The 12,695-nt window shown below is 38.0% G+C and overlaps 1 protein-coding gene across 7 annotated transcripts in view; it reads left to right on the top strand.

Moving 5' to 3' along the window:
- Window positions 1–351: 351 nt before the first annotated feature.
- LOC147025739 (CDP-diacylglycerol--inositol 3-phosphatidyltransferase-like) overlaps window positions 352–12,695 on the top strand; it is a 102,208-nt gene continuing 89,864 nt past the window's right edge. For 6 of the 7 annotated variants that reach the window (XM_085880487.1, XM_085880488.1, XM_085880486.1 and 3 more), the window contains exon 1: window positions 352–613. In XM_085880487.1, coding sequence (XP_085736613.1) covers window positions 565–613 — 49 coding nt within the window. In that variant the 5' untranslated portion in view covers window positions 352–564. The remainder of the gene's footprint in view (window positions 614–12,695) is intronic. The other variant, XM_085880485.1, reaches the window with a different exon arrangement.

Raw genomic sequence — 12,695 nt, 5'->3', positions numbered from 1 at the left:
TGAGTGAAGGTTGGTGAGTGAATGTTGGTGAGTGAATGCTGGTGAGTGAATGTTGGTGAGTGAATGCTGGTGAGTGAATGTTGGTGAGTGAATGTTGGTGAGTGAAGGTTGGTGAGTGAATGTTGGTGAGTGAATGTTGGTGAGTGTGGGTTGGTGAGTGAATGTTGGTGAGTGAGGGTTGGTGAGTGTGGGTTGGTGAGTGTGGGTTGGTGAGTGAATGTTGGTGAGTGAAGGTTTGTGAGTGAATGTTGGTGAGTGAAGGTTGGATGGGTTTCCAGTTTCCCCCCAGCTGGAGGAGAGTGCGATTTTGATTGTGACCCATGAAATGTCGTGCCGGGTTGGCCCCGCCCCTTTAGTCGAAGATTAACCTGAGTTCCTTGTGGTTTTATTCCAAGGTCTTGTTTCGCATCGTTCTGCTTGTGGTCATCTTTTCATCCCATCTCGAGCCGATTCGTGTCATCACATCACATCACATCGCAAGTAACGCGACGCGAGTCCTGCATCAAAAAAAACAAACTGGACTGAAGGGAAACGGCGATTTTCACGGCACTGCAAAGGAAAGCGATGGTGAGGAGCACGGAGAACGTGTTTCTCTTCATTCCCAACCTCATAGGTAGGACTCGGTGTGAAACGTCACTTTTGAACCGGAATACCTGATGTCGCGGGAATTGTTAGTTACCAGAATGTGGTCGGTTCGGGGTTACAGTTCAACTCACGGACCCTCCTTCGGGTTGAATGTCGCGATCTGAAGCACAACCGAACAATCCTCGTTGTTTGGCGAAATCGGCCATCCTTCTCAACATCCTTATGTGTACTCACCACGTGTTTGTTTGTCACTGCTCCTCAACCTCACATGGGACAGCATGTGGGACAATATGTGGGACAATATGTGGGACAATATGTGGGACAGCATGTGGGACAATATGTGGGACAGCATGTGGGACAATATGTGGGACAGCATGTGGGACCAGGGACGCATTTTCCAATAGGCAACATAGGCCATTGGCCGAGGGTCCACCGGGAACTTGTGGGTTCTCTGATCGGTTTCATTGTATGCTTTTTATTAACCTCCGCCATCGAAGATGGACGGAGGTTACTGTTTTCACCCCTTTCTGTTTGTTTGTTTGTTTGTTTGTTTGTTTGTTTGTTTGTTTGTGAACAGTATTGCGGAAAAACTCGACGGATTTCGACGAAACTTGGTGGGGGGGGGGGTTAGGTCTGGTCCAAGGATCATCCTTTAGATTTTGGACTTGGTCCAAAATCCAATATGGCCGCTATGGTGGCCATTTTGAAAAAATATTTGATTTTTTTTTTTTTGCATTTCTACACGTTTTAAGTGATTTCCAACCCCCGCCCCCCACCCTCTGAAAAAAATTGTTTGAGAAAAAAAAAATTTGCACCTTTTTTTCCAACAAAATTTCGATATATATATATATATATATATATTTTTTTTTTTTTGCATTTCTCCATGTTATAAGTGATTTCCAACAAAAAAAACGTGCCAAAATTATAATTGCGGCTGATTTTGGAACTTTAGGTGGATATACCCACGTAAAATCAATTTCTTTCTCAAGGAATCCAGTTATGACAAATGAATTGAGTATGTAAAAGGGAAAGTTGGAAACTATAACTGTCAGCACTGTTGACATCATATTTAATGAATAAGATATAAGGTTCACTTGAGTGACCGAGCAGTATTGGCGGCGGAGGTTTTGCACTCTCCCGAGTGCTCCCCCTCTTGTTATGCATTGTATTTCATTGTAATTTATTATGCTTCGGTTTCATTGTATTTTTCCATTAGTCCTATGTGTAAGATGTACATGATATGGAACTTGATTTACTTTGATGTACTTGATATGGAAACAATTTGATTAAAAATTATTGATGTGTTACATTATGTTGTAATTCTTTTTTTTTTTAAATTACAATATTACGATATATATATATATATATATATATATATATATATATATATATATATATATATATATATGTATATATATATATATATATATATATATATATATATATATATATATATATTTCTTCTTCTTTCGGCTGCTCCCTCCTTTAGGGGTCGCCACAGCGAATCATCCGCATGATCCGCATAGTGATTTGGCACATGTTTTACGCCGGATGCCCTTCCTGACGCAACCCTGGTCGCCTCTTACGACACAGGGATATGGTACACCTATTTTAACCGGGGTATACACCGGCCCAGTACACTGGTACTCATTTCACCGACCAAGGAAGGATGACAGGCTGAGTCAACCCCCTGGTGTATTAATTCAGTGGTCCAACGGGGCTTGAACTCAGGACCTTTTGGATCCCAAGCCGCTGCCCTAACCACTGCACCAACACCAGGCTCTTTATATTTATATATATATATATATATATATTAATATATATATATATATATATATATATATATATATATATATATATATATATATATATATATATATATACATACATACATACATACATACATACATACATACATACATACATACATACATACATACATACATACATACATACATACATACATACATACATACATACATACACAGTATATATATATATATATATATATATATATATATATATATATATATATATAAAAATTTGGAGGGGGGGTGGCACTGATAAGGTGTATATATATTTGCGAATTCGCGCCCGCCGGCGTGCGGACGGCCACGTGTTTCGAATCGCGGCACGTCGCCCACCGGACGGACAATTCTGTCGTGACCCTCTCGGAACAACGCCGGGAGCTAGTCACGGGTGGGGGTTTAACCCCACCACGACCGTGCCAATTGCCCACCTGCGCAGGATAGGGTCGCTCGCCAAATTCGATCTACCTAAGTACCTGCGCGGATGGTCGACCGGGCGATCGTACCACGCCACAGGCCGACTCCGGACACGAACCGCTTAAGCGGTCCGTTCCGTGCTACAGTGATAACCGAGCGGTGTTATCATCGGCCTTGACAGTTCGGATTAATTACCAGGATGTTGCACCCACTACGAACCCCTTTCCGTGATGCAAGATGGAGGGTCAATAAAAAAGTAAAAGAGACGAAGCAGAGCGGGAACAGTTTAATAAGCAAGCATTTTTATTCACACACACACAGACAAGCACGGAAGGCACGTATTTACAGTCATACAGTAATGCACATAAAGCAATTAAAACAAAAGAAACAATGCAGAGCTACAACCGAATACGCGTACACACGGCAACACTTAAAACAATACTACTTGAGCCAGACTGGCGCCAACCACAGACATTTACACAAAAAGCAAAGGAAGGAAAAGAAAGAAAAGTCGCGACTTCCTTTTTATGGCTGGTGAGTCCCTCTCCCACGACCGTCAGCGTGGTCGCGCCTGGCCCCGACCTCTCTCGCGGCCGGCGAACCCTCTCTGGCACTCCCCGTCCGGATGCGCAGGTCCACCTCACAACGGGCGCTGCTGCGTCTCCCGTTCGTGCCTTCGTGACAGGGCCGCTCGCCATGTCACGGGCGAAGGACCTCTTCCCTTGAAAACCAGACTTCCCACAAAAACCAACTGAAGACCAACCAGACCACCAGCCAAGACGAAGAGGAAGAGGCGGAAGAGGAAGTGCTCAAGAGGAAGAGGCTGAAGAGGAAGAGGCTCCCGAGGAAGAGGCGGAAAAGGAAGCGCAAGCGTGCCCGCCCGTGTCCATCTTTTATAGCGCGGGGCTCCGCCCTTCGCCCCGTTCTCGGCTCCACCTTCCTTTGAGAGGGTTCCCGAAAAGGGGGTTCCCTCGCGCTTTCACTCCACCCCTCCTCATGCGGAGGCCGGGGGAGTCAGTTTTTGGCTCTGGGCCAGAGAGTTATTCCCCCAAAAAGAGGCCCCTCCTTTACATGACCTCTGACCTTTGACAAGCATTGCCCCTCCTCCACTCCAAAGCGCGGGGAAGTCAAACTGAAGGAACAGGCGGGGAAACCTGCGCATCCTCGCAGTTTCCTCCTTGGCGCCTTTGTTTGCCGTTCGGAAGCGGGCGTAGTGGCGAAGATGTAGTAGCGTAGATGGTGGAGGTGGCGTGGTTGCAGTGTGGTTGGCGCTGTGATGGGGATGGCGTGGTTGTTGAAATGTTGTGTGTTTGAAATAAAAGATAGAAAAAGAAAAACGACTGACTCAAAGCGTCGCAGCCCGGATGGATCACATAAATTCCCTCTATACAACGGGTTTGGGCTAACTACACATGTACCTATGAAGATATCTCACCTGAGGGTCCTTTATGGTGTAATGCGAATTTCCACAGCCGTAACAATATGTATGTATGTAGTTGCCATCAATGAGAGAAGAAAAAGAGTTGGATGGAGAGGATCTGTGCTGTTGCGAAGCGACCGAGGGGGTTACGTCTGGGAGGGGGTTAGTTCCCCTCTTCCCACCAGGGCCGGATGAAGAGTTAATGGGGTGCTTGGCCATTTTAAATGTTCAGAGAGACAGAGACAGATTTAAGTTTGACAGTCCCTGAGACATTTGAGCAGTGGAGAACACTCCTCCCCCTGCCACCAACCTTGAAATGTAGTGGGAAGAGAAAAAAAAAATTAAAGAGCATTACTGTGTATAGATCTCTCAACATTTCACCACAACACTTTTGTAAAACTGAAGATTTTAGCTTAAAATATTGTTGCGGGGTCGGGTGAGAAGACCACAAGGTGGGAGAAGCTATGTCGATTCCCAACAGACTCCCCGGAATTGTAGGCCGTCACACACGGATAATTCCGTGACGCGGCGGGTCGCTTCACCGAAAGTGGACGCCAATAACTCAACCGCATGACCTCGGGTCCTCCCGTCTATGGAATATGGTTACCCAATTAACCACCGGGGAACCATGCCCTCGGTATGCCTTGTCCGAACCGGATCACCCCACCGGATTCGATCACTTTACCAGATCGGATGCAGCCGAGCGACACTGCCAAGGACGTACCGGCTAAAGTAGGAAAGATCGTTGGGAATAAAGACCCGGCTAAACTTAGATCCGAACCATGCTGGACCAATGAGAGAAAAGACAAAGGCGAGCTGGGAACATTCCTAATGATTATTATTTATTTACAGCAAGCGAGGAAAAGTATGTGGCACAACAAAGCTTTATTAACCTCCGCCATCTTCGAAGATGGATGGAGGTTACTGTTTTCACCCCTTGCTGTTTGTTTGTTTGTTTGTTTGTTTGTGAACAGTATTACGGAAAAACTCCGTATTACTCAGTATTACGCATTTTGACGAAACTTGGTGGGGGGGTTAGGTATGGTCCAAGGAGCATGCCATTAAATTTTGGACTTGGTCCCCCCCCTCCAAAAAAATTTTTTAGAGAAATTTTTTTTTTTTGCATTTCTGCATGTTTTAAGTGATTTCCACCCCCAATTTTATTTTGCATATCTACATGTTTAAAGTGATTTTCAATCCCCCCAAAAAAAATTGTTAGAGAAAAAAAATTTTTTTTTGCATTTCTACATGTTTTAAGTGATTTCCAACCCCCCCAAAAAAATTTAGAGGAAAAATTTTTTTTTTTGCATTTCTACATATTTTAAGTGATTTCCAACCTCCCCCCCAAAAGAAATTGTTGGAGAAAAAAAAAATTTTTTGCAACTTTTTTTCAACAAAATTATGATTTCTTTTTTTTGCATTTCTACATGCTTTAAGTGATTTGCAACCCCCCCCCCCCCAAAAAAAAATGTTGGAGAAAAGAACTATAACTCTGTCAGCGCTGTTGACATCAGTAGGGTGGATATACTGGTTCTGGCTCACTTTTCCCCATGTAAATGAATGGGGGATTTTCAGCGATTCCTATTTTTTTCCCTAAAAATAAACCCCCTTTTTATCCCAAGGTATATTTATTTGTCTCCCATTTTAACCTGGAGGTTGAACCTCATTGAATTGAACACCTGGGGGTTGAACAGCTCACTCATTGAACCTATAAAGATTTGTTCATTCTCAAATTCCTTCAATAGTTTAATTTTCTTTGCACAATAATCCCCATCTAAAATATTGAAAAACAAAACATTTGAATCTTTATATTTTTTAAGATACCCCTTTTGTGCCATTACGAAATGATAAACTTCTCTTAATGCTCTTGTTTGACCACCTCCTGAGCCACATATCATTTTGAGATTATAGTAAATTGTTTTTTCATTGTTCAATTGATAACCATCAAAGTTTTCAGTCCATTCAAGGATATTCATTTTTTTCTTACATCCTCTAACTTACTAGTTTTTAAATTGATTCGCTTATTTGTTTTATTTACCTTTGTTTTAGTTATTTTTTCAATAAGACTTATTTGATATTTTTCACATTCATTATGTTTTCCATTTATATACCAAGACTGAGATTTTCTCCACTCTTTAGTTTGATTAATACTTGGTTTGACCATTTATATATTGCAAAAAAAACACGGCGGTAGCCCTTAAAAAACCCTAACCCATCTTCCCATCGTTAAAGCACAACCTATTCTATTCACTCTATCATACAATATCCATATGGAACACAATCTATTCCATTATCTAAAATAAATCTCTTATCATCAAAGGCTCCTAATGCCTTTTTATTTACTTCTTCACTATATATGTTATGTTTATAACTTCTTATTGCATTCATTTTCCTATATTCTTCTTTCTTATTCATAAAACAATTATAATAATTTCTAAAAGTTATTGATTTCTTTATTACATATTTCTTTATTCCCTTTAACCTCTTATCAATCTGATCACCATACTTATAAGCATATGCCTTTGCTCTCAATCCAATAAACTCACTCATTACTTTTCCACCCAACTCATCCTTAAACTTACCAATAACCTTTTCATTCTTTTTGGAAAATAACTCGCTCTTCTTGCTGAAATTACTTGTATCATATACTCCAATATTTTTCTTCATATCTTCATAAACATCATCAGTTTTTACATCTAGGACAAAACTATCAGTGTCCATATACAACAATGAAACATTTTCACCATACTCTTTCTTTAAGTCATTATACAAATAATCATACATCAATATCTTTGATAAATCAAGAACTGCTGTTCCAATATAAATTGGTTTATCCATTACAATACTTTCCTTTTTCATATGAATTGCAGAAAAGTTCTCTGAAAAAACCTCTTCTCTCTCAAAACTTGGTTTATTTATCAATCTCGAAGCTTCTTTCCAAGATGTTGCGAATCTAATGTTTTGCCTGTTTCTAACATTTTCCATAGTCTTTCCAAATACAGCATTATTCATTAATTTATAAAAGTCCCCTTCAAATTTTACTTTTGTATTTGCTCTCATATCTGTATTGAATTGAATATACTTTTTCACCCAAGGACTTTGTTAAATTTTAAAACTCTATGAATTTTAGCTACTCTCAATCCTTCTCTCAAAAACTGTTTTAAGCTTCTCTGATGCAAAACATATCCCTCTTTATCATAGAATGTTGTTAATAACTTTTCTGTTGATTTGCCTTTAATATTAAAACTTTTATGATAATCACTGAACCATTCTTTCTTTGGGGTTTCTTTCTCACATGCAAAAGGAAGATCTTTATGCTTATTATGAAGATCACTTGGGTACCTCAAATCAACTTCAAAATAATAACCTTCTTCTTCATCATTCAATTCCTCTTGAGAAGAAATAACAATATTCATCAAAGCCTTTTCATAATCCTTTTCTTCCATCCACTCTAATTTACCATAAGGCAGAGATTGAGACATTGCCCATCCATACAAATTATTAGCATCAAAATACATCAAATAATTACTATCTTTTTCACTATCATAGTTTGGAAGATATTTATTATTTGCTTTAGCATATCTTTTTGAACATACTTGTGATATTCCACCTCTCTTGGACTTCTCAATCATCAAAAGCATATCAACATCACTGATTAAATCTATATCTTGTTTTGTCATTTTCAACATTGCACTCCAAGCTAAACCAGGAGCTGTGAAATAGTGGGCAGGATCTAATCCATAACAATTTGTATTATGACAGAGTGATCTAAAAGCTTCAAACACATCAGCTAACAATAAAACATCTGTTTTTAGATATAAATCATGATATTCTCCAAGGTTCTTTATCTTAAATATTTTCCATATTTATTGTGCGTGTTTATATTCCTTATCACTTATCTCTTCTTCATAAAGGTTATTATAGAAACTTTCTTTTGAAGGAAGTTGTGTTTCTTTAAATCTCATAAATGAATCCATATAATCATAAGGATAAATTCCCTTACTTGTAAGAATTTTCTCTTCACTTTGAATTTCATTCCTTGTTTGAATTTCCTCTCTCGTGAGAATTCCTTCTTTAATCAGAATTTCATCTTTAATCAGAATTTCCTCTTTATTTAGAATTTCATTCATTGTTCGAATTTTCTTTATAATCAGAATTTCATCTTCAGTTAGAATTTCTTCATTAATTTCCTCATTAATTAGAGTTTCCTCTTTACTTTGAATTCTCTCTTTAATCTGAATTTCCTCTTTAGTGAGAATTTCCTCTTTTGGAAAGAATGAATTAAGATTTGGAAAAGAGTCCGTGGAGCTTAGATTTGATGCGAGGTAGGCTGGTGGTGTTCCCATAAACTTGTAAGAATCTAGAAACCTAATACGAGTTAAAGGTTTTGTGAATATCATTTTTGTAAATGAAATATACTTTTGACTTGTGTTTGTTATAGCAGAAATATTCCCTGGTGTTTTTGAAAGTTCATTTATAAATAGATGTGTATCATAGTTGGCGCTGTTGTGAAGAAAGACTGGAATAAAAGAAGGTAATTTATAATTAAGATTACAACAGGAATGAGCGGGACCTCTGTATTTACCAGTAAGATGACAATGATCTCTAACTTTAGACTCCTTAATTTCCCCCTCACAAATATGACAGATATTGTTCTTTCTAAATTCTAATGTTTCTTCTTTGGTTAATTTCATCGGTTCATTTGTTTCTTTCATTAATTTAGTGAGTCTTATACAATCCTTTTCTAATCGTTTTACAAACTCTTGTGAAGCTTTTTTTCCACGATAATGTTCAAGTTTGTTATACTTTTCTCCAACAGATGATTTGATATAATAACAGAAACCACAAGGAATATGTTTTTGATATTTATTTGTATATGATTCTTTTGGATTAGGAGAAGCAGTATTTATCTTTTTAAGGATACACTCAAAATCAGCGTATATCACAAATGGGTGCATGATAGATTTATTATAATCTTCAAAAGAAATCTTTTCACCAGGTTTAGGCATTGTAATTACAGCTGATTTATGATTACTACAATATTTTGAATGTTGTTCTAATCGTTCTTTTGTATGAAATGAATTAAGACATCGCTTACAAGGATATATTTTGTTTGCTGTTCTGAATACCTGAGAAGAGATTAATCTTGATAAATTATTGATGTATGTGTAATGTGAATTCTTTCCAACACTAAAATATAAAAGATCAATGTGTGTTTCTTCATTTTTATAGTTGTTTGAAATTTTTAATATTTGAACTTTGTTTGTATCCGTTAATCCATATACATTAATAGAAAGATTATTCTTTTTCTCAAATTTAGGAATATCTGTTAGTGGCATTGGGAATTTAAAATCTTTAATGTCCAAGGTATTCTCATATTTCATATATTGTTTTACTCTTTCTGAATTACATTTTGGTGGATGAAAGTGAGCAAGAACAGACCAGAGAAAACATTTATTGTCATTGTTCTTAATATTAACAACTGCCTTCTTTAGTTTTATTTCTTTTGGTAATTCAATATAAGAAGAAGCTTTAAGAGGGTTTGATTTTAGAATGTGTATATCTAAAAAGATGATTTTTTAAATATTGAATCCACTTCCTACCACTGTATTATCAACATCCTCCTCTTGTCTTGATAGTTCTTCATAAACCCCACTATTCAAAAAATCTTGAAATGATGTTATAAAATGAAGATCTGTTCTCATATAAGGAGTATGTTCTTCATCTTGTCTTTTCATATTCATTTTCACTCCCATATAAAACTTTAAAGTTTTCATTTCTTTTAATGTCTTTTTAATAAATTTTTCAACATCGGGTTTCACTATTTCAATTGATTCAGCTATTGATGATGGACCGGGTTCTCCAAATTGAAAAATCCTTATTTTTATATGCCCTTTAAATGCCCCATCAGTGTTTTCAATATAATAGTCTCCCTTTACTTTAAACTCATTTTTCTTGTGTTTTTGTGATTGAAGATGTTTATTATAACTTCTCTTCAAAACATCCTTTGAACAGATATCACAATGTTTTCTTTCCAACTCAAGAGGAAATATTTTATGAAATAGATTAAATGTGTGTTTGTTGGTTTGGAGGTGTTTTCTATAATGTTTATATTTGTGATTACAAACATCGCAGTATGTTGTATTCACCATATTTATATAATAAATCTTTGCTTAAACTAAAATTTTCTTGATGAAAATTTCGTTTATTTTACAGGTGAATGTGTGTTTAAAACCATTTTATCCTCCAACTTTTTCACTTAATAAATACAATGTTTCAAGACACAAAAGACAAGTTTCAATCAATCTCTTCATTTGTTAAAGATACTGAGAAATATGTCAAAGATGTAAAATTGAACAAAGATAAATATAACAACTATTGGATAAAAACAATTATGGTAAATAATATGAGTTCTTCAATTTCCTTCAGTGGAAGGGCTTTTAGTATACCTGGTAGAACATCAATTAAAGTATTTCCAACAAAAGTTTCTCCTCTCCTTCTGGTAATATATTCAAAACTAGAAAAAGCAATGAAACAAGAAAAAGTATCAAAAAACAAAAACCTTATGGATGAAGCTTTAGAAAGAAAAGATAAGACCATCTGTAATATGCAAGGAGAAATTTGTATTTTTTTCATTATCAGATTCAACGACAACATTTTTTTATATTAAAGGTAATTTTAAAATGATCGTTAACTACTATTGAACGAAATGTCATTTCACCTGATATATTAACATCCTTTATTTCATCAGGATTTACATCTTTAGGGTTGTTGAAAAAAATACAAATCTTTTGTATTTCCCCCCCCCCAAAAAAAATTTGTTAGAGAAAAAAAATGATATTTTTGCATTTCTACATGTTTTAAGTGATTTCCAACCCCCCCCCAAAAAAAATTGTTATGCCCCCCAAAAAAGAATTTTTTTTTTGCATTTCTACATGTTTTAAGTGATTTCCAACCCCCCAAAAAAATTTAGAGAATTTTTTTTTTTTTGCATTTCTACGTTTTTAGTGATTTCCAACCCCCCAAAAAATTATTAGAGAAAACATTTTTTTTTTGCATTTCTACATGTTTTAAGTGATTTCCAACCCCCTCCCAAAAAAAAAAATTGCTGGAGAAAAAATTTTTTCGCAACTTTTTTTTTCAATAAAATTTCGATTTCTTTTTTTTTGCATTTATACATGTTTTTAGTGATTTCCGACCCCCCCGCCAAAAAAAATATTGGAGAAAAGAACTCTAACTCTGTCAGCACTGTTGACATCATATTTAATGAATAAGATATAAGGTTCACTTGAGTGACCCAGCAGTATTGGCGGCGGAGGTTTTGCACTCTCCCGAGTGCTCCCCCTCTAGTTGGGTATGTAATGCAGGGAAAGAGGAGAGGGGTGTGCAGGGTGCGACAATTATACAAGCAACTTGCCAAAGCAGACTTGATGCGAGATTATTAACAGTAACAACAATAAAAGATCTTCTACAGGCTTACTTAACAAACAGGTGCCAGCACACTCAGACACACACACACACACACACACACACACACACACACACACACACACACACACACACACACACACACACACACACACACACACACACACACACACACACACACACACACACACACAGAAACCCCAATGAAAAAAAGGACTTTTGCAGCCAGGGAAGGAGGGGGTTGAGGTTAGAGCTTTCGGGGGAGGGGATGCTCCGTGGTGTGGTACCTGACAATAGTTGCATCATTCTGGCCACAGCCGCATGTGTGGAGATCGTGTTCCGAAGGAGGAGCTGGAGTGGAGAAAGGCAGAGTCCAGAGGGTGAGGGTGGAGCAGTAGGCGGGACCAGGCAAGCAGCGATTCGTCGAGGCGAGACGTGGGCGGAGTCGAGCAGGAACACTCCGCGTGAAGAACACCCACACCGAACACAACACGTCTCAATTCTCCTACACGGAGGATTTCTCTGTGTTTTATAGAGGCAGGAGCTCAGGGGAGGGGCCATGCCAAATCCAACATCGCCCGAGTCGGGCGCTCCGACTGGCTCTGACCCCTCACGTGGTCCGCCAGCCTGGGCCGGGTTTCAGGTAGACGATGGTGCAGCCCGCCCACCTTACTGCATGACTCGCTGCACATGTCTGGTTTCGGGTAGACGTTGATGCACGGTTATGGTAGACGAGACGAGATGAGGGGGCAAGCGAGGCAGAAGGCACCGTGGATTGTCGCGCTGTGGTAAGCGAGACGATGGGCAAGCGAGGCAGATTTACCTCAGAAAAGAAAAGGTGGGAATGAAATAAGAAGGGAAAAAAGATTTGATAACCCAACTATTTGCCCATCGCAACGCACTCCCTTGTCTTCCCACTAAACAAAAGGAAGGGGTCTACCTACACGTATATTAATGGCATAACTGTCTCGGGACACCTATCTTTTGTATGCATGTGGTTCCGAGAACTGCAACAATATTTTTACTTTTAATATAAC

Source organism: Eptatretus burgeri, chromosome 5 (genome assembly GCF_056783735.1).
Source record: "Eptatretus burgeri isolate ZD-2024b chromosome 5, Ebu_testis_v1, whole genome shotgun sequence".
NCBI lineage: Eukaryota > Metazoa > Chordata > Myxini > Myxiniformes > Myxinidae > Eptatretus > Eptatretus burgeri.
This window is presented reverse-complemented; position numbering and strand designations above follow the sequence as displayed.